The sequence below is a fragment of the Bactrocera oleae genome, chromosome X (genome assembly GCF_042242935.1).
Source record: "Bactrocera oleae isolate idBacOlea1 chromosome X, idBacOlea1, whole genome shotgun sequence".
In the NCBI taxonomy this organism is placed as follows: domain Eukaryota; kingdom Metazoa; phylum Arthropoda; class Insecta; order Diptera; family Tephritidae; genus Bactrocera; species Bactrocera oleae.
Genome location: NC_091541.1, coordinates 34,227,176 through 34,250,651, shown reverse-complemented (window position 1 = coordinate 34,250,651; position 23,476 = coordinate 34,227,176). Strand labels below are relative to the sequence as shown.

At 33.2% G+C, this 23,476-nt stretch overlaps 1 protein-coding gene across 3 annotated transcripts in view; it reads left to right on the top strand.

Moving 5' to 3' along the window:
* The window catches only part of toy (twin of eyeless), a 69,698-nt gene that overhangs the window by 26,736 nt on the left and 19,486 nt on the right, over positions 1-23,476 (top strand). For all 3 annotated transcript variants that reach the window (XM_036359234.2, XM_036359236.2, XM_036359233.2), the window contains exons 3-5: positions 8,706-8,931; positions 20,318-20,491; positions 21,273-21,355. In XM_036359234.2, coding sequence (XP_036215127.1) covers positions 8,706-8,931; positions 20,318-20,491; positions 21,273-21,355 — 483 coding nt within the window. The remainder of the gene's footprint in view (positions 1-8,705; positions 8,932-20,317; positions 20,492-21,272; positions 21,356-23,476) is intronic.

Sequence of the window (23,476 nt, the reverse complement as noted above, 5' to 3'; positions counted from 1 at the left end):
ATTTGTTCGGACAGACGTACATCGGAATCTAATCTACGATTAGCGTGACTTACAGTATTTTGTGACTGATCACTATCTCTTTATAAAGAGTTTGCACGAAGAACTCTCATACGTCTTCTATTCTGAAGAGGACTCAGTAATATAGATTTTCTACTTAATCTAGGCATAATTAATTAATAATAAATGGATTAATATATGAAATACTTATAGATAATACTTATGTAATTCAGTCCGTCCGGGTGTTAAAAGTTGGATTCTAGGTGCTGCTCTCTTTCATAGCAATTCCTTGTAAGTCCTTGCTATGACTCCTTTCGTGTTCCGTGTATACGTACTATGGTATACTGGTGCACATATGTATAGGTGTTTGCTCGCCACTGTATATAATACGGTTTTGCTCGTCACTGTATATAATAATACTTTAAACACTATATAACTAATATACTAAAATTAGTTTGAATAAAGCACTTTGCTGGTAAAGACATCTAGTGAAACTGAAACTACAAACACAGTGTACTGATATTTATTATGCTCTTGCAACATGTTGGTACAGCTTACGTACTTTTGTATACCTATATATTACTTAGCTATTCACTAACATAATAATACATAATATTTAGTTATATTTATATTTTAGAAATTAGTAGTTTATTTCATTGTATTGAAATTAAGTTCTCGGAAAACCCCTCCGTAAATTACTTTTGTTAAACGCTTTCTAAAACAGGGGGATCTATGGTACCTATTTTGAAGGGTCTATCAATGAAGGCTTAATTAACAATAACTTTCATATAATTAAGTATGGTATACACATATGTAGAGCAGGTATGTAGATTTTCTTCATTCTGTCTTAATATCTAAACCTTTCATAAGCTGCCAACGGCGCTAGGTAAAAATGTAATTTTCTTGAGTATACAGTTCACCTCATGACCTTCATATTAAAATGTGTCGCAAAACTGAAATAATAGACAGCAGCATGTAAACCGATGGGGTCGCAGTTTATCTATAACCACATAAAAAGGGTCTTTGATACTACATTACTAATATTTATTTCATGCAATTTTTTCTAGAAAGATTTTTTTGCTCCATACAAAGTCCAGCACTCTAAGAAACTTTTTTAGCATTGTTGTCTGGTATATTTTATAATAAGTTCAACATGATGACTGAGAAAATATACCTAACCACTGATTATCACCAAATATTAGAAGAAATATATGTATATAGAAATCTATATCTATCACTTTAGGTGATGCAAACAACTCTTTGGTGAACAAAACTATACTCTGTTGCAACATGTTGCGAAAGTATAAAAATGTTGCGAAAGAATTCAACATTCATTACTCGATTATTATTTGGTATCTTATTAACTTATGTTATTGATCATAGATTTATTTTGTGTCAATACTATTTTTTTCTCCGAAATGTTAACTTTTACAAAAAGAAGCTATTTAACTCAAACATGGTATATGTGATATAAACTGAACCAAAGGGGTTAGATTTAATATGTGGGGTATATGAGGTTGCTGTTGTACCAGAGGAGCGGAAATCAGTATATTAGGGGTATAAGGTAAGTCTAGACCAATTTCATTCTTATGCAGCGATATACATTATTTTTAAGAAAAACTGTCCATTTAATTTCATTAAATTATCAAATTGACGAAAAAAATTATACCATAAGTAGTACATGTGTGCTGGGAACATCAAAGACCAGAAAATTCCTCCAAACCGTATATTAAAAAATGTTGAATTAAACATCCATTATTAAATGATATCGTGATTAAATTACAATCAAATTTGGTATCTTCTTGACTTATATTAAAGGCCATAAATTTAGTCTCAGTTTTATTGCTTGAAGTGAGATACACATAAGTATGAATGTGATATTAACTCCACCAAAGTGGCTAAATTTTATATTATAAGCTTAGGTGGAAACGTCAACCAGAGGATCGGAATTCATTATATGAAGGTGTGAGGTTTAGACTTAGTATATACTAATTTCATTCTAATTCAGCGTCAAACCACATAATTTTTAAGAAATCTTTTCCACTTAATTTCGTTAAAATATCACGTTGATCAATCGGAACGGTGTAAAGTCAGGTGGAAAGACGGAAATCTTATATATATTGTGGATAGAGAAATATATTAATTTTGACATTGCTCAGCTATACTCGAGAACATATTTTGAAGCAATTTTATATATAAAAAAAATATTAATACTCACTGACCGACATATTCGGCATAAAACTGGTTAGAATAACGAAAAGCATTATAAGTAGTATATGGAATTTGAGGGTAGTATTAAAACGATTTTATTAATTTTTTCCAATACCACATACTACTAACATGCCACAGACTAATAAAATGCTCCCACTGTTTCATTAAGGTACCTCACATACCATCACCAATCAAATCTAGTAAAGTCAGACGAATGCTCGAAAATCCTGATATTAGTTACATGGGGGCTAAGCAAAATTTTCACCCGCTTTGATCTTGTTATGAGTAAAACACGCTCTCTCATTTTCATTGAGATAACTCACATATGCGGTATAAAGTCACGCGGAAGTTCAAAGATATTTATATTAGATATATGAGGATACAATATATACAAGAACTATTGATCCGATTCAACCCATTTTTGAAACAAAGACATATTACGATCGATAGTTTCATTTATTTATTCTATTATATGAATTTCAATTATATATCTTACACAATGGCCGATATTTGCGGTAAAAAGTCAACTATAGGTACTGGGGTCCACATATTCAGTACCTAGGGGCTTGAACAGTATGGTTCGATTTAGAGAATTTTTTGTCACAAAGTGGCATACTTTAAACGTTTTATTCACGCAAAGCTTTACGCCGATATAATCATTGTTGCTTGATTTGCATAGTGGAAAGTGAAAGAATCAAGTGGAATTTAAAATGGTGTCATATGGAAAATAGGCGTGGTTGTAATCCGATTTCGCCTATTTTCACACCATAACATAGAAATATAAAAAGAATGTTATGTACCAAATTTGGTTGAAATCGGTTAAAAAGATCCCAAGATATGGGTTTTCACCTAACAGTGGGGGGTGTCACGCCCACTGTCTAATTTTGAACACGGTTCCTATAAAGTCATCTCCTACCATCCCTGAGATAAAATTTAATGTCTCTGGCATGTTTAGTGCTTCATTTATCGCGCTTTTAGTAGTTTTTAACAGTACCGTTATGTGGGGAGTGGGCGGGGTTGTCTCCCGATTTCACCCATTTTCACACCGTAGGTAGAGATTCTAAAAACATTTGCTACCAGTGAATTTTGTTATTAAAGCTTTAGTAGTTTAGGAGATATACACATTAAACCTATTAGGGGCGGGACCACACCCACTTAAAAAAAAAAGTTTAACTGCAGATGCTCCTCCCTAATATGATCTCATGTACCAAATAACAGTCTTGTATCTTATTGCGGAGTTTAGTTATGATAATTTATTTGTTTTTGATTAATGGCGTTTTGTGGGCGTGGCAGTGGTCCGATTACGCCCATCTGCAATACCAACCGTCTTACTGTACCAAGAAACATGTGTACCAAGTTTCATAAAGATATCTCATTTTTACTCAAGTTACAGCTTGCACGGACGGACGGACAGACAGTCACCCGGATTTCAACTCGTCTTTTCATCCTGATCATTTATATATACATAACCCTATATCCAACTCGATTAGTTTTAGGTGGTACAAACAACCGTTAGGTGAATAAAACTATTATACTCTGTAGCAACATGTTGCGAGAGTATCAATACTGATTATTGACAGTAATGACTTATTTTCGTAATCTAATTAATATATTATATGTATACGTAAAAATATAAATACACGTATATTCATACTTATAATCTTTTTTAAAATAAATTCGATTAATAAAAACTATCTGAAATAATTATGTGGCAGTGCGCCCCAACCCCCTTCTGGCCCGCGATCGTTCAACTCGCAAAAAGCAAAAAGTGTGGACAAAAGTCATTGTTTGTGCGGGAGTTAAGGAGCGTTTACTTATCCTAAACAAACAAACGTCAAAACAACCTTATCTCTGAATGAACAGAATGTATGAAAACAACATTAAACAAAACAACCTTATCTAAGAACAATGCAAATGTATTTAAACAAACAATATGTTATATGTAAAGAAACTATCAACTAGTAATAAGTAACACTAGTTAGTATAAATAGCAGTAAGATCTATGTAACAAGTTAGTCTTAAGAATATCAATAAAGAGTACACATTCCGGTGCAGCTCAAAAGTATATTTCTTTCGACTCATATCGTGTAAACGATATTAACTCGGGGCAAGAAGAAGCAAGCATCAGTGTACGTGTACTTATGAATGTTGTGTGATTATCACATTTGTGAAAATACGCATAAAAAGGGAATATTCAATAAACCTAAACATATGAACATATTTCCTTGAAATATTTTAATTATCTCAGGAAGAAATATATGCTATTCAAGTAATTAAATTGAGATATGCTTAATTCCAATTAATAAAATGAAAAATTAAATATAATTTAAGTTTCATGAATTTTTGGATTCGAATGTATAGGCTCGTATTCGGATTGATCTTAACTCCTTCACGCTTACGACCTAAGCCACCACAAAAGTGGAAACGCGGCCGCTTAACCACCGTTTTATTGTTATCCTTTGCTCAATAAGCAATTTCTGACGCAACGCACATACATAAGTTGGAAAAATTGCCTATTAAATGTTTATTTTATTATGAATTCTGGGGTTTTTATCGGTTATACAGCGTTTTAATTCAGAAGACTTTTCATAATTATAAATTTTGTCATATCATAGAAATTGAAAACATAAATATAAATACTTAGGTATGCGCAACGATTATTCATTTAGGAATATTCGTTGTGTCCATTTATAGCATTTCGCACATTGCGTGGTGCATTTTTCTTTTTCGAATATTACACATTGTAAATAAAATCTGAGTTATAAAATTTAGAATCCAATAGCTGTTCTCACTGGAGTTCCAATATTTCTGTTATAATATTAATATGTTCACTTAAATTACTTGATATCTTACTGATAAACTGTAAATAATTAAGTTTATAAAAAAAATAGAAAAAAAAATTTCAATTAAGCACATCAATTCTTTTCGTTTCCGTTAATTTTGAACAAATCGAAATTCCGAGCGATTTTAGGGCAGTAATCTTTAGAAAAAGTTAGATAAATAAAAACATGTATTCCAGCTTTACCTAAAGGTGATTTGCATATAAAGTCTATCCATCAGTCCTTCCATCTTATTGCACACACGAAAATGGAAAAATGACTAAAAAACTCAGTTCACGTAAACATAATGTAAGCAATTACGTTACCTACCTGCTAAAACAAAACCAAAATCAAATCGAAACATTTTTTATTAACAAAAGGGGAGGTTAACCTTTCCGGCGCCACACCTACTGCTTCCCATCTGATGCAAATCGATTTATTTTGATCTCGTCAGATCAGATCACTTTCTTCCAATCCTCGATTGTAAAATTTTTATGCTTTTTTGCGAAACTGAGCCTTAATTTTTTATGGAATTTTAATAAAAGAGGTTTCTTCACCTTGGAACGATCCTTTAAGCCATTTTCGCGTGATACGTTGCAAATTGTTTCATTACAAACGTTAAGCTGATTATTTTTCCGAAGCTGCTTATTGATTTCTACCGCATTATCACATGCATCTGTCCTGATATGCCTAATTATTTTGCTTTTCAGTGACTGAGACAGAAGACATTTTCGTCCTGGCGGCCGTTTCTTTAGTAAATTTTTTATTTTTTTACATGTAATGCTAATGGTGGAGGTAGAGCAATGAACCCTGCGTGCTACCTCATGGTGGGAATATCCTTTTCGCAAGAGATTCTCTATCAGGCTTGTTGCTTCCTTTGATATCGGTTTCATCTCAAAACAATCAATTTTATGAGAAAAATGGAACTTTATGAAAAAAAGTCAAGAATAATAAAAAATTAAGTGTCATAAATTTCTAAATAATGCTGACAAAACACGTGCAAGTCCAAAATTCGATTCTGTACTCAAACAATTGATAGAATGAGTTTTCGCGCCCAGCTACCCGCAATGAACTCAGCGAAGCAAGTGAGTTCGATGGCACGCTAGTTACAAAGAATGGAAATAATAGTTATAATATTACAGGACTCTTAGCGAAGTACAACATTTTATTAATCATCAGCAAAGATTTATTTAAAAAGCTGTGTACATTCGACAATGCATAAAATATGTTAAAAAAAGATAGTAGATTTTAAAAGTTGTAGCAGAGTGAAGTCATTTTAAGCGTTTTACGACGTGAGGGGATCCGCAACCGTGCGGATTTAGCCGACTCATGAAAGGCAAGAGACTTTTTAAGCGTCGCAATTTAAAATTTCTCAGCTACAGAAATAAAAATTCCAACAGTTAAGGTTTAACGTTATAATAAATTTGTAAATTAAAAGGTATTTTTCTATTTTTTATTATACACAATCATATATTTATTTTAAACCATTCAGCATATCAAAAATAGATATTTAAACAGTATTTTGTAAAAATTTTATTTAAAAATTCCGAAAACGTAGCCGTTGGTACATTGTCTCCGTTAGCGCCTCAAAAATATGTTCTTATCATAACTCATTATAGGTTCATCTAAAAACAAAAAACAAAAAATATTTGACAATTTGAATTTTTGACAGACTTTGAACAAATGAAAAAAGATCCTTCGTGCAATGACTAGATAGTATTATTTCGAAGATGCGCTGCACTGACGTGGTCTGATGGGTAAAACTTTCGAAGAGTCTATCTCTTAGAATTTTATTTGGATCAATTTGAAATTTGGGGAGAATATTTCAAAAATAGTGTTGTATTTAATAAGACCTAACTCTTTAAGAGAAAGGGATATAGTTTTTTTTAATTTTGAAAAATGATTCAGATAAATCAAATGTGCAGGAATGAGAATTAAAGTCATTACATATGCGCCGGAGAGGTTTATTTAGTTTAAAAATGTATCTACGAGATTTTAACAGTGAAGACCTAAACTGCCTCGAAAAGCAAGAATGGGATATAAACTTAACTTCAAACAAGAGAAAAGATCTGCAAACTGTTCCATTCAGGATTTTCACTAAGAATATTATGCCAAACAATTCCCTACGATTAGTAAGTGTAGGTAGATTTAAAACTTTTTAAAGACTAGTGGGTGGAGGAAGGCTTAAAGACTTAACCTAGAATACTGTCAGTAAAGCCCTAAGGCTAAAAACAAAAATATACCAGACTTTGACTTGTCAGAATGGATTTAACTAGGATTCCATACCACAGAGCCATATTTCAATATAGGTCAAACCAGATTTGTAAAAAGAATTTAAGTAACATACGGATTTCTATAAGACCAGCGTTTATCAAAACTAAGAACACCTTTTGCTTTCAAAACCATGGTATCAATATGAAGACTAAAAGGAAGCTAAGAGTCCATAGTGACGCCTAAATCAACAAAGTTAAACACGTGCTATAGCTTATTGTTTTTCATTACTTAGAGAGAGGCTTAGAGTATTTTTATTATTGTACAAATATCTGAGCTATAATAACATGGTATGCGCTTATGTAATATATGTAGGAACAAGTATATGTATGTTAAGCATAACTTCGAATAGTACCCGTGGATCAGCTTTAGCTTTTTCTATTGCATATAACGGTATATGCAATTAAGACAAATTAGAGCCGCTTTGAGTAATCAAACTTTGCTTGAGTGGCAACATGCGGCTCACGCCGCAGTTTATTTGATCTGACTTACCACCTTCGCCATTCCATTGATATATTTTTTCTTGACATGGTGCTCTGTAGAACTCGCATCCGTGCGCCACGTGACTTCACTCGCACTGTACATCAACCTCAAAGCAAGCGCGCTCATATATATGTATACTTAGTGGCCAAAAGTGTCACTTCCCTTGTTAATTAAATGTTCGACATATTAAATCAAACAGACGAACGTCGTTCTATCGTTTCATACGTATGACTACGTGTATTAAAGTGTTTATACGCAGAAGTGAAATTATGTCGCTTTGATGCGTTAATTATGTGGCTGCCATAATTAAACTTCTTGATAAAAAAAAGTATGTGCAAATGAAAAAGAGATGTTGAAAGGCTGAATTTGGTAGCAATGTCCACATTAAAGGGCAAAATATTTCCTTAGCTATCACCCACTAGAAAAACTCAGAAACTAATTGATCAATCTCAAACCGTAACAGTAGACTCTATTCTAACGACAGTCGAGCCTACGTAACTGGAACGGACCCGGGCTTCAAATTACTTCAGGGATGTTTTCTCGCCACAACAACAACGCATATTAATGTATAAAAGGCCAATAGGTTAAAATATGATTTTGTTGGACCAACCTTTTGAACATCTATGTTTCTATCCAGTTTGTAGCTAACTGTTGCAGCAGAAGAGTGTATTAGATAAGTGAACGTATTTTGCATACCCATCAATCGTTCGCAGACTGCATCATACTTTCAGAGGTTTCTTGTTTCATGCGCAAATTATGCAGTGAATGTTCAAACGATTTTTTTTCTGAGTTGCACCAACGGCTAGAGAGTTTTCTATGCACGTACAATAGTTCTAAAGAAAATTTTAATATTTTATTAGCCTATTAATACATAAAAATTATTTATAATTTTGTTCTAAACTAATTGTTATATATTATTTAAAGGTTTCTTCAATAAATCGGGTTCTACGAAATTTGGCTTCACAAAAAGAGCAGCAAGCACAACAACAAAACGAATCGGTATACGAGAAATTACGTATGTTTAATGGACAATCAGGAGGCTGGGCTTGGTACCCCAGTAATACAACACCAGCCCACTTGACCTTGCCACCCACGCCGACAGCAACGAATTTAACGGGGCAAATAGTGCGCGATGATTTGCCAAAACGCGGTAAGTATACTTACATAAGCCCTTCACTTAAAACAGGTAGTGCTTTCGAACTTCGTGAAAATATTTCTATATTTTGAGTAAAATTTTTTGTAATTTTGTTAGGAAGGGATAAGCTCCTAAACTTTATACTCCCTCTTATACTTATTTTTAAAGATCATAGGCGTATACATTTTTGGTTGCTGACAAGATTTATATTAAACAACAGACTTGATTTTGATCGTTCAATTTGATTAGCAGCTATATGTTATGCTATAGTGGTCCCATATCAGCGATTCCAACACATAAGCAGCTTCTTAGGGAGAAAAGAACGTGTGCAAAATTATCGATATCTCAAAATTGAGCGACTAGTATATGTATTTATTTATATATGTATGTATACTCTATCTTCAATATTTCCTTTTGGGTGTTACAAACTTTGTGGCAAATTTAATATATATAATATATTTCAGGGTAGAAAAATGTTGCATATGATTAAAAAATTCGTCCTTGTGTATACTATGATACTAGATTTAGCTTCAGGTCTGAGATAATTACATATATCAAACTAACAGAAATCCTAAAAACTATCTTATTAGTTTTTGAGAAAATATACACTAGCCATAATTTTTACAACCGAATGACAGAACTTCACTCAATTTTACTAAGATATTCTATGTTAACACCAATATATAGTTATGAAGTTAACCATAATGACAAAAATAATTATATTCAGCTAGAGGAAAGTCTAGACTGATTCTATTTATGTTTGGAAATAAAACAAGGGTTGCTTGAGAAAATTTGTCCATTTAATTTAATATAGGGAAAGTACTGAATAAACCACATTACTATCAGGGAAGCATGCGATTTCATTAATATACAAGTATCTTTCATATTGACTGTTCCTTTCTATTAGCAATAGTATCTGAGCACATACAAATGTAAAGTTCGATTTCGACTATATTTAGATGAGGATATGATAGGATGTGGAGGATATGTAATATTCAAAACATTTTACTCAAATATAACGACATTAATAAATAGCTTAAATCTATATAAAAACAAGAAAAAGCGTTAACTTCGGTTGAACCGAAGCTGTACTATCCTTCACAATACAAAATATTCCATAGGATATGATTTTGATTGTTCAGTTTGCAACGTTATAGTACGAACAATCGCGTGCTCGAAGCACGGATGTTGAAAATTAAAAATTTATTGCGGACGGGACCATATTGAAAAAAAAATTATTTGTTTGTAAAAATGTACCCTTTGTTTATAAAAATTGTCGAAAAAATTTAACATTTATCTCATTGGAAAGCTGAGAAAGAATAGACCGGCTAGTTATTTTTATTTGGAAGTCTTCGTATACGCAAATGTTTAAAGGTACTTTTTTCAAAAGTTGAAATTTTGAAAATTTATAATTCCAAATTTTTTTATATTGAGTCGAAATAAGAAAATACGTGTCCAATATTTTGCCCCAAAGAACACAAAAACAAATGTTTTGTACGATCAAAAATTGTTGAATGTAAATTTTCGATGGAATGACCCATATATATATTTATAGGGTCTCCGACGTTCTCTTTTGGGTGTTACAAATTTCGTGGCAAACTTAATATACCATATTCAGCGTATAACATCTTGTTGTGCGTGAGTATATCTTAAAATCAAAAACAGCTTGACAGATTTCGAAAATTTGTTTGTTTCGTTCGTTATAGTTCAAGGTTGGTCGAAAAATAAAAAATTCTTAAATTTGGGTGCAAATACTATGACATTGTTGGCATTACTGTTCCGAATGCAAACGAAGAGATTACGAAATTTCAACTTGGGTGTTACATGAGTTAATTTGACGGCTAATTTCTTTTCCGATTCTTAAACGTCGCCCGAATGGCAGCACACTTGAAAAAACAATAATTGTGTATATTTTATGAAAACAAATGAAGCGAAAAATCAGAATGGCTATCTGCGTCAACAATGGCTTATTCCGTTTTGTCATGCGAAACCGATGCGTTCGCAGGGCCAATTCCACTCTGTCATACATAAAACACTGCGTTGAAGAAGATTCAAGCCCGGAAGAAAGTTGATGCAGTTGCTATAGTTTTGCTATAGTTTCTCTTCAAATGATGCCCTAGGACGAATACACGCAGTTCATTCACGTGATACATTGCTAAATCTTCGCTTGCTTTTGACTAACACTAGAAATCCTCTTTCGATTTCCTGCGTACTGATAAATTGATGCGTGCTCGAAAACAATTCCAATCTATAGAGCTCAACGCTCGCCGATGGGACTATTTCTGCTCGTGCAATTTAAATTTCTATATTGTTTGCAAACATCATATGTGGAACATGTACAATTCGTTGATGCAGTTTATTGACGAAGGAATGGAACTTTATGATACCGGACGGACCTACAAAATATTCCTTATTTCGATGATCCAAACTGATTGTAATTCAAGCAACGATCATCAATCGATAATTCAAATGATAAAAGTGATTATCCCACAAATTCCGATCGCTCCAACTGATATTACATTACTATTCAAGCAGAATAAGTTCTCCATTAGTTTGGATTTTGCGATTACAATTATTAAATCGCAAGGCCAAAGGTTTTAAGTCTGTGGAATTAATCTCGAATTTAACCGTTTTTTGCCCGGTCAGTTATACATTGTCCGATTTTCATCGTTTTCGTTGAATTAAAAATCGGAGACCCTATAAAAAATATCTATAAATGATTAAGTGACGAGCTGTAATGATTTAGACATGAGATATCGATCTGAAATTTTGCAGACGTTCTTTTCTCCTCAAGAAACTACTCATTTGTTGGAACCGTCGATATCGGGTCTTTAAAGCATATACATATATAGCTGGCATACAAATTGAACGATCAAATCTTGTATAGAAACTTTTTTATTTAAAAGATATTTTTACGAAATTTGGTATTGATTATTTTCCAAGGCAACGGCACAATCTTCAAAGAAATTGTTCAGACCGGACCACTATATCATATAGCTGTCATACAAATTGAGCGATCAAAATCAACTTTTTGTATGAAATCTTTTGTATTGTGAAAGATATTATATCGCTGATTGCGATTCCATTCATGTGCCTCCATTAATATCCCAATAGAAATAACAGTGACTGTAACTTTATTTCAATCCTCTACGCACTTTTTTTTGTAGTATTTATGTACAGAACTAACGACATAAAAGTAACAAAGTTTTTTTTCCCCCCAATGTTTGTTAGCAGCATTTCACTTGTGGAAGGCGAAATGGCCATCGGAAAAGGGGTTTTCCACTGAGAAACCCACAATGTGGTGTAATCTATTAACTTTATATATAATTTGCGAAAATGTACCCTTCCTTTCAACTTTAAGCACATATGTACATATATATATGTGTTGCTGAATTTGCTTCTCATGCTCAAATATCACTTCGCCCCGCCCAGCTGGGCAAAAATCCAAAAATCCTTCACTGCCCCTTGCAAAGAAATCTGATTTTGAGGTTTTGTAAGATATTAATGTAACAAATTGTTTTTGCCAAACGTTTCAAGCATTTGTATGTGTATATATACATATGTAACTGAGGGTGTTTGCGAAACCACCGCGAAAAGTATCCTTTTCGTTCAGCCCATGCATATTATACTATGTTTCCATACCTATGACTTGCAAGAGTTTTTTATGTACTCGGCAAATCGTGCCCATATAAATAGGAATATACATAAGTATGTATCTTTGCATCAGAGGGGCACGCTACAAAAATGTGTGATTATAATAATAAATTTTCCAATTCTAATACTATTCTTGGTAGAAACCGTATTTTATTCAAGCATAAATAATGAAGAATTTCAACAACAAAAACTTCAACTATTTTTTTAATTAAAAAAAACTTCAGAATAAAAAGAAATTTATTTTAAAGACTTAATTTTATTTATTTTTTTTAATAAATAAACACACTTACATTCACAAATACGTAAGCAAATACTAATAAGATTTTATTATAAATATGTTTACTGAGTACAAATGTTAGAGTAATGTAATTAATTTGCAAAGCCATAAACCAACAGGAATCTAAAAATTTACAGCCTCTCCATGCGCTCAACAAGTAGCGGTAACAGTGGCATATGTCACCGTCAGTTTTAATATCGGAAACAATATTGCGAATGAACGACAAAAGTTGGGCTATCAATGCCGATATCAAAATTGAGATCGCTCTCGGCAATGGCACTATTTTGTTAGGCAATTGGCGTTTATGACAAACAACAAATGACCATCAAATTAACTACTTGTCCATTTCATTATATTTATTTGTGCGATTGTAAGTTTGTTTATCTAATAGGGTACACAACTGTGTGTTTGATTATTAGCCCCAATGTTTGATCATCTGTGACAAAACAGTTGTGAACAAAATGAAAAGGGATGTCGCAAAGCATTTGCGAGGGTAAAAGTCTTCTGGTGATTGTAGCGGTAATTGCATACGTATAAACATTAATACAATTATACACATGTACTCGTATCTGAACATTGCAAAGGGATGAATGAAATCAACAAATACTCATGCTGGGGCAAAGAAATCGGGTTCCTGAAATCAATTATTTGTTTAAATGAAGGGAAAAGCAAATCGAAAGTCCCAAACATATAATGGTAGGTATTCACAATTAAATGTTTTGGTACGATTTCTGCACAGAGGTAATAATCCCCATTGCTGAAAAATTATTGCTAATTTTGTGGTATTTGCGATTGAAGATTTAAGCAAAAGTATACTTCACCTCTATTAATAAAAAATAATCTTTATTACACCAAGTACATTAAGGACGATACGCTTTACAAGGTTGGATTCACTATTCATTCTTATTTGTATCACATTAAGAGAAGAGAATATAATGAGATATAGGGTTATATATATAGATGTATATAAATGATCAGGATGATGAGACGAGTTGAAATCCGAGTGACTGTCTGTCTGTCCGCCCCTCCATCTGTCCGTCAGTGCAAGCGATAACTTCAGTAAAAATTAAGATGTCTTAATGAATCTTGGTACACGTGTTTATTGGCAAAAAAAAAGTGTGGACGAGTTTGTAGATGAGTATAATCGAACCACTGCCACCCCCACAAACCGCCATTAATCTAAAACCTATAAAATGTCATAACTAAGCACTAAATTAAGATATAAAACTGTAATTTGGTACAGGGGATTGCAGTAGCAAAGAGGAACCTGTGGGTTCAATGTACATATCTCCTAAACAATTCAAGCTATATACCAGATTTGCACAGGGTTAACACAGGACTTTTAACACCTTTTATGAGAGTGTGAAAATATGTGAAATCGCATGATAACCCTTACTCACTTATACACCATATAACAGTTTTCTTAAAAATTACTTAATTCTTTCACTTTCCATATCACCAATCAAGCACTAATGAATTTATTTGGATAAAGCTTTGCACAAATAAAGCCTTTGAGTTATGCCATCTCGAGTCTAAAAATTGTCAAAATCGGCCTATAACTGTTCAAGCCCCCATGTACCGAATATGTGGACCCCAGTTTGTATGGTGTTTTTTTGCCGAAAATATCGAACAATTTGTGAGATATATTTTTGAAATTCGGGGAAAATGTTTCTTTGATAATAATAAACTCTTGTGTCAAAAATGGGTTGAATCGGGTCCCTTAGCCCTCATATACCTAACATAAAGATTTTCGAACTTCCAATTGACTATATACCACATACTACATCGGACAATGTGGAAAATATTTACATGAAATTGAGTGAGTGTATTTTTCTAATAACAGTGTATCTCTGCGCCTAAATTGGAAAAAATTGGGTGAATACGTGCCTTACTCCCAAATAACTGATTTTCAGGATTTCGAAACATCCCGATGACTTTAGTCCACATATATGTTTATATTGTTGTATATGTTTATATCACATATATCTCATTTGATGATGATTTTATTATAATTTTCTCTAAAGGGAAGTAAAATATAGTAATAAAACTAAGTGAGTCTATGACCTTCAATATTAATATGTTAAAATGATGCCGAATTTAATTGTAATACATTCACAATTTCGTCAAACAATGAAGTTGAACTATTTCGCAAAATTTTTTAATATTAAGTTTGGCAACACCTGAAGGTATTTAGCCGGCTTTGATCTTCGCAAGTTGCAAGAGTATAAAATGTTCTGTTACACCCGAACTTAGCCCCTCCATACTTGTTATTTTCTAAATTTCCCCAGTCTAATGAAGCAATAAACGAGAAAGTGCAATTGCATCTCATGGCCACCAAACCTTTGGCACTCATTTGACGTTTGAACGTGGTTATTATCGCATGCAGAAGTTTTGTACATTTTAATACCGAGTATGTTCACTATTTATTTTACCTTTAACACGGTATTATGTTTGCCACGAAGTTTGTATCACCCAGAAAGAAACATCGGAGACTCTATAAAAAATATTCATATATAAATGAACAGAGGACGAGCTGAGTCGATTTAGCCATATCCGTTTGTCTGTTCGTCTGTATATACGCAACCTAGTCCCTCAGTTCTTGATATATCGTTCTGAAATTTTGAGGACGTTCTTTTCTCCTTAAGAAGCTGCTCATTTGGCGGTACCGCCGATATTGCACCACTATAGCATATAGCTGCAATTCAAACTATTTTTATGGTTTAGGAGGACAAGAGGAAAACTTTTTATTTTTTTAATTTAGTATAAATTATTGTCTAAGGCAATGTAGAACCTCCGAAAAAATTGTTGAAATCAGATCACTATAGCATATAGCTGCCATACAACCTGAACGATCCAAATCATGTCCTTGTATAGAAAACTTGTTTGTTTGTCGAGATATCTTCACGTAATTTTACATAGATATTTACACAATGCATTGCTACAAACACCGAACATATTATTCAGATCGGACCACTAAAAGATATAGCTACCATTTAAACTGACCGATCAAAATCAAGATGCTTTTATGCTATAAAAAATGCACCTGTGAAATGTATTATACAGATACTAAGAGTCATTATGGTATACGAAAAGACGCAATTGCATCTCATGGAAGTCAAACCCTCGGCAGTCATTTGATGTTTGAACGTTAGTAGTATCGCATGCTGAAATTTTGTACTTTTTAGTATGGAGTATGTTCACTGCTTATTTTAACTCGGTAAATGGGTACTTATCGACCACCTACATAAATACTGTATATTTTTGCGTATTTCGTCACTTACCCTATGAAAACCCACGAATTGGAATCGATCTACAAATATCTGAAATTGAAATTATATCAGAAATCGAATTTCTACATCATTACATTTATAGTTTATGCGAAATTAATTTATATCTACCCGCATTTAAGCATTGCCGCAATCGAGCACCAACTAACCCTCATACATAATTTTGCCAGTGCACGCAGCAAACATATTGTATTAATGAAATCTTTCCAACTGCTAACAACATAGTCGATCTAATAAATTGAAAAATTAATTCAAATAACACAAATGTCCATCAAATTAGTCTGAAAGGAATTTTCCGCACAGTTGCAGATGGAAAGATGCTAAAATAGCGATAAGTATAAGAGGAAAGTTTAACGCGTTGTTATAATGTATCTTATGATAGTGATCAACTTGGCAATCTCGTCATCTTGCCAAATGTTCGAAAACTAAAATTAACTATTGCATACATAAAAGGACGCACCAAATAAAAATAATGTCATTCAACATACTATATATACATATGTATATTAGGGTGGGTCAAAAAACGAACGTTTTATGTGGCTTCGTACTCTGAAAAATTGGTTGATAAAGACTTCTAAGAAAGTCTCTCCAAGTATGCACTCTTAGTTGTAACGGGAAGGTCCTCCGCCTTACAGTTTTCTAACTTTTTTTTATTACCAGAAAAAAAGCACTACTCGCTTCCAACTATTTGAAAAAATATCGCAAATATAGAAATATACAATATATTTGTAGGAAATTAATTAGACTTCACCCTATGTCAATTCTGGCACAACTGAGATGTGTTGTTGCTGTGGTTAACTAAAAAATAATACAACATAACAAGTGAAATAACGTAATATTTTCTCCAGTGTTTATTTTTCTACGATTCACTATGAAATTTTTACATTTGCACATTTCTGAATACTCAACTTAAAAATCGTGTTTTTAGAATTATGACACTATTCATATAAATGTGCAATATGTACGTACATACGCATGTTTTGGGAGTTATGGAATACATACATACACTAGGTAGAAAAAGTCTCCGCTCACTGGATACAAAATCTTTTGAACTAAAATAAAAGTTTGACCAATTAAGAATTTTTGTGTTATTAAATAATATCTTTTCGCTTAAAAAAATTTCCTTTTTTTTCAAATTATTCAACAAACAGAAAAAGTCTCCGCTCATCAACCAGAACACAATAATATCAAGTAATTATAAAAAGTTTAATAGCTGGTGGGGTAGCCTCGAAATTTTAGAGCTTCTGCTAGACGTTTAGGCATGGAATGTACTAATTTTCTCGTATCTTGGGCTGACATTTTACTCCATTCATCCAATATAACGGTCTTGAGTATTTCTTTGCTGGTAGTCGTATGTGCGGTCCAATAGAGCCCATAAATGCTCAACCGTACCAGTTTTTCGCCACACCATCTGTCTTCGTTTTATTCCAAATACACAATATTTGGTCTCATCCGACCATAAAACCGATTCCCAGAAAGATATAGGCTTGGTTATATGTTCGTTTGCAAATGCAATGCGCTTCTACGATTTTTTAAGGAATTGAATGGCTTTTTGTGTGACACTCGCCCATGACAACCAGCCCTTTTTAATGTTTGTCTTGCTGTGGCGCTGCATATTGTTTTTTTAAATCGTATTTTTACATCTTCTGCTATTTGGGAAGCGGTTAAATGCGGATTAACCTTTACAAGAGATACAACTTAGCGTCTGTTGACAACTCGTCCAATTTCACGAAAGCTTTTACCGCCCTCCCTTAATTTTAATATTATTTTCCGCTCATCAACACTTATTTCTTTGCCTTTTGCACTCATTTCGATTAAAGCTGAATAATTTGAAAAATTTACTCACAAATTGCAAATTTTTCCTTCGATTATCTAAATCTTTAGTATTGACAACAACGAACAAAAAATGATCAGGCCTTAAACGCGTAGAAACTACAATAAACTACAATAATTTAATAAGCAGTGAGTGGATACTTTTTCTGCTTATTCTCCATTAGTAGAATTCAAAAAATGCCGTTAACTTTGCAAACGCACATAGAAATTCCATGAAATTTAGCGACTGTAATGCTATTCTAATATTCTGAAAATAACTTCAAAAACGCATATATTAATATTTTTATTGAAACACATTCCACGGATTGGTGAGCGGAGACTTTTTCTACCTAGTGTATGTACATACAGAATAAAAATAAGTCGTGCTCATATCTGCATTACATCGGACACAAATATTTTTAACTTCTATTTTCTAACGAAGTGTTAAGTTTTAAAAATATTAAATTGAGTGAAGTAAGTGAAGTGAATAATATTAAAGCAATTCTATGAGATCGACCTGTTTGATAATTTGAATGCTGTTGCATAAAATGATTGGTTTTTTTATATTAGGGGGAAGCATCGAAAACCGGAGTGCAGAACTGTAATCCGTTAAACCAAACTTACTCCAAACGCATATTTTCTACGGAACCATCGGGTTAAGTATTACTTCGTGGGAAAGAAAAAGACTTTCAAATATCCTCTATACTACGGACTGACTACACCTATTCTACTGTATATGCCTTAGTTTTGTCATAATTTGAGCTAACGCTTCGCTGACAGCTTTCCATTTATCAGAGGATTGACAGATAAGTGCTGTGAAATTTTCCACCAAAAAATTACCTCCAAGTGTAGTTTTCAACTTTTTTCTTATATTTAAAAAACGAGGGCATTAAAAAAATACGTGTTCAGAGTCTTCTATGTACTCTGTACACGTCGGATTGTACGGGTTATAGTACTGATGCAATCAGAACTGATAGCTTCTAAAGTATCCATGTCCATTCAGTATTTGGGTTATGTGGAAATCTAGGTCTCCGTGTTGTCTATCTAACCACATGTAGATGTCCGGAATCAGTCTGTTGGTCCACCGTCTTTTGGTTGAGGTTCGCCACCGTTGCTTCAGCAGCGAGTTAGATATGGTTCCGAAAGTACTGGTTAGTCGTAAAGCAGAAATCCTATGCAGTGTATTAATTTGTTAAGCATATGATTTTATGTCTAGTGCCTGTCTCCATAGTGGTGCCGCATACAATATTATAAAACTCATTTATTTTGCTATTAAAAATCGCTGGATGGCGATGCATTCGGGAAAGAGCATTATAGATTTTGTCTTTACTGAAAGTGTGTGCCAGGTATTTTCTAAATTGTAGTTTGGAGTCCAATAATAGTCCCAGATACTTCTGCGGCTGTGAAGTAATCTCGCACCTTCCTATGGTGAGTGATACTCTTTCTTACACTGTCCTTGTGCTTATGAGCAAGACTTCTGTTTTCTGTCAGCCAGCTCTAAACTCATGGGAGCCACTGCAATCACTATGAGGTCATCCGCATATGCGATTGTTTTCACTGTTTTGGATTGATGTATTTTTAGCACCCATCATACATCAGATAGTAGTAACCTTGCGGTACTCCAGCCGAAATAGAGTGGATCTGAGTGCAAATAACAATATTCTGTTTTCAAAATAGCTAATTTTAATATTAATGAGGTATTGGGGAGGTCGTTTTTTATAAAGAGCTTTGATTATATTTTCCTATTTCGCTAAGTTGAACGCATTCTTCAACTCCAGGGTAATTGCGTGCAATTTTTTTTGGGCCCCCTTTCACCAGATCGGGGAATACTTCTTCTATTATACACGCATTGCAAGTTTTAACAAACAAACAGGATCTTAAAATCATGCTTTTTTTAAGGCTCTATTCGGTATACCATCTATTTTAGGCCCTTTGGTATTTTTGATTTTTTTCGCATTCGCCAATAATTTTTCTAGCAAAGGAGATGCGGTTATGTGTCGGAAAGTGCTTCCACGACTAAGGTCAGCAGCTGTGACTAATTTTTGATTTTCGATATACATATTTTGTGAACAGTCTTCCAAGGGTCTAGAACGTTTGTGAACAATAAATATTGTCGAATCTATATTATATTATCACTCGCTGCTGGTGCGTAATGTTTTGGAGTAAGTGATATGATTTTGGTAAAGTGGTATAACATATTTCTTTTCGTAAGCCCTGCCTAGTTACCTCTTCAATTTGTTACTTTCTGAAATTTGACAAATTAAGAGATATTCAATTACATTTATAGTAGTAGCAGTTTACATACATATAAGTAGTAAGTGTATCTATAACGATGCAACAGTTACGAATAAAAGTTATTTCGTTTTCCTAGATCTATTCTCAGGTGAAGCGTCGCATCCCAATTCTCATGAAAGTACTTCCGACGGTAATTCAGATCACAATTCATCCGGTGATGAGGACTCCCAAATGAGATTGCGTCTTAAACGAAAACTGCAACGAAATCGCACTTCTTTTACAAATGAGCAAATCGACAGCCTGGAAAAAGGTAAGTGAGCCCAAAAAGCAAGAAAAAATAGAATATAATTATTTTCTTAAATTATTCCTAACATTTAACGTTCTTTTCATATTTCTTTGTTATAGTGGGCGAAATCGGACTACAACCACGCCTATTTCCCATATAACACCATTTTCAATTCCATCTGATTCTTTCACTTTCCACTATGCATGTCAAGCAACAATGATTATATCGGGGTAAAACTTTGCGTGAATAATACGTTTAAAGTATGCCACCTTGTGACCAAAAATTCTCTAAATCGAACCAAAACTGTTCAAGCCCCTAAGTACTAAATATGTGGACCCCAGTGCCTATAGTTAACCTTTTACCGAGAATATCAGTCAATCCACAAAGAAATCTCAAACGAGTATACCATTTGACTTTGCGAGAGTATAAAATGTTCGGTTACATCCGAACTTAGCCCTTCCTTACTTGTTTATATTGCACATAACTATATCAAGAAATATAATATTTCGTAAAATGTGAATGTCTCACCAAGTAAATAAGAATATCAGCTTATAGTTATTACGTTCAGTAACTTTCGGTGCAACTTTGTATACTAGAAACAAAGAAACACAATTTCGGGATTTATGGATGTGAGTTTTTTAATATACTACTTTTTACTAAAGCTTCCTAAAATAAAAGTTATTTAGTCTTAATTTTAAAGATATAAAATATGTTTTTCTATAAATGTTGATTTTTTTTCATTTTCTGTAACGAAAACTATGCATTTACAATAATGTTATTTCTTACTATATTTCTAATTTTGCAGAATTCGAGAGAACACATTATCCAGATGTATTTGCACGTGAAAGGCTTGCGGAAAAAATTGGTTTACCCGAGGCACGTATTCAGGTTTGTCTTTTCATTTTTATTTTGAGTTTTAGTTACTACTAGTTTTTGCTTCTGGCTTTTAGTTTGATTTAGTTTTTTTAAAAATCATAAAGTCGTAAAGTGGGCTAAAATAGCTGTAATGTAAAATTTAACTAGCACAAATATTTCATCATAACTTTGTCCTATGAAAGTGTTACTTTTATGACTGGATCATTTAATAATTTTTATTCACTTGAGAGTGATGGAAGAAAGGTATCAAGGTTGATGCGATCGTCCCATTATGGCAGATTGTTGCTGATATTTAAAAACAGTTTGTCAACGGGAATATTATAAAGGAAAAGCTCACGAAAGAATTTTTTTGAAAACATACGTTTTAGACAATTTTCTCTCTGTATGCTTCGACGTATCCGTATTTTGCAAAACAAGACAGACATTATAAATATATCCGTTGTGTCATGTTTTCTGATTTTTGTAATGTAATGTAAATAAGTCTCACAAAATCATTGATAGCTTCATGAATTGTAAGCATAAATATATCCAAAATCGATTTTATATATAGGGCAACAAAACCACTCATAAAATGTACAAAACATTCTGAAATGGAAAATATGGTACAATCTGGAAATTGTTCAGATCGGACAATTATAGCATATAGCTGCCATACAAATCGACCGATCAAATTTAGGCATTTGTATGGAAAACTTTTTTATTTGACAAGATATCTTCACGAAATTTGGCATGGATAATTGTTTAAAGTAATGATAAAAGCCAAATAAGTAACTATCATTTGAAATTTTAATCAAAACGTTATTCCGTAATAACTTTCGACTCCCCGTCCCAGAGCTAATGCTATTTCACAAAAAATTATCGGAAATTTACGACTAGTTGATCGTCAAGTGTCAAGCGCTTCAAGTTCGTCAAGTGTATCAAGTGCGGGCAATTCAGTTTGCTGTTGTACTTACATATGTGCATGCTTGTCAAGAATCGAAAGTTAAGTAAACAGTTGAAAGGGACAATGAGCGACAGAATGAAATGAAATAAAATGACGTCCCATCAAAAAACATTTATTTATGCTGTCTTATTTAGGAATTGTATCGTAATACCATCAACATCGTTATGAACAACTACAAAAACGAATAAACACTAAAACTGCAAATAAAGTTCTACAAAAGAGTTATTACAATAGCTATAATAGCGTGAAAAAATAATAAATTCTCAAGTGTCACAAATGTTTACTTCGGGGGAGGCGCATTGGCAAAGACCTTTATGCAGTATTTTTAATGCGTACACATCCTTACAAATGCATACATAGGCCTCGATTTGTGTGTACTTACGCACAATATGCCGAACATCCACCACAGCGCATGTGAAAGGTGGGCACGGCACAAAGACCGAAATGGCAACAGTAAAATACCGTGAAAGTCATTGTTGAAAGGGAGCAAAATTAAATGAGGATATGTCATCGTGTAACTGTAAGGTTTTTTCATGTACACTTGAAAGGACATAAATCATAGCAATATCCACATATTCTTTTCTTTTTCACTATAAAATGCAACAATTATGTGATTTGGCGTAAACGAGTTAACTTGCACAATTGTGCGCATTGTGGAAGTCCTAATAGAGGGGTTGATAGCATTCTGTAAATATCAAACAAAAATTTCTATGTTTAAATGCCCCAACAAAGTGTACGCGAATATGTTCCCGAAAAATTATGTTTTACATTTTTCAACTTACATCCTGCTAATAGTTATAAATATGGCAGGTGAAACATTTTTATATCCAGAACAGGATATATACGCGAATTAGTCCCTCAGTTTTTTGAGGTATCAATCTGAAATTTTTCACACGCTCTTTTCTCGCAAAGAAACTGCTCATTTGTCGGAAGCGCCGATATAGGACCGCTACATCATATAGTTGCAATACAAACTGAACGCTCAAATACAGTTCCTTGTATGAAAAACTGTTTTATTTGACAAGATATCTTCACGAAATTAGAAACGAATTATTGTCCAAGGCAACAGTACAACTTTGGATAACTATAGCATATAGCTGCCATATAAACCGACCGCTTAAAATCAAGTTAAAGATCTTTTTTACCCATTTATGCCATGAAAAATGTACCTGTGAAGGATATTATAGCTT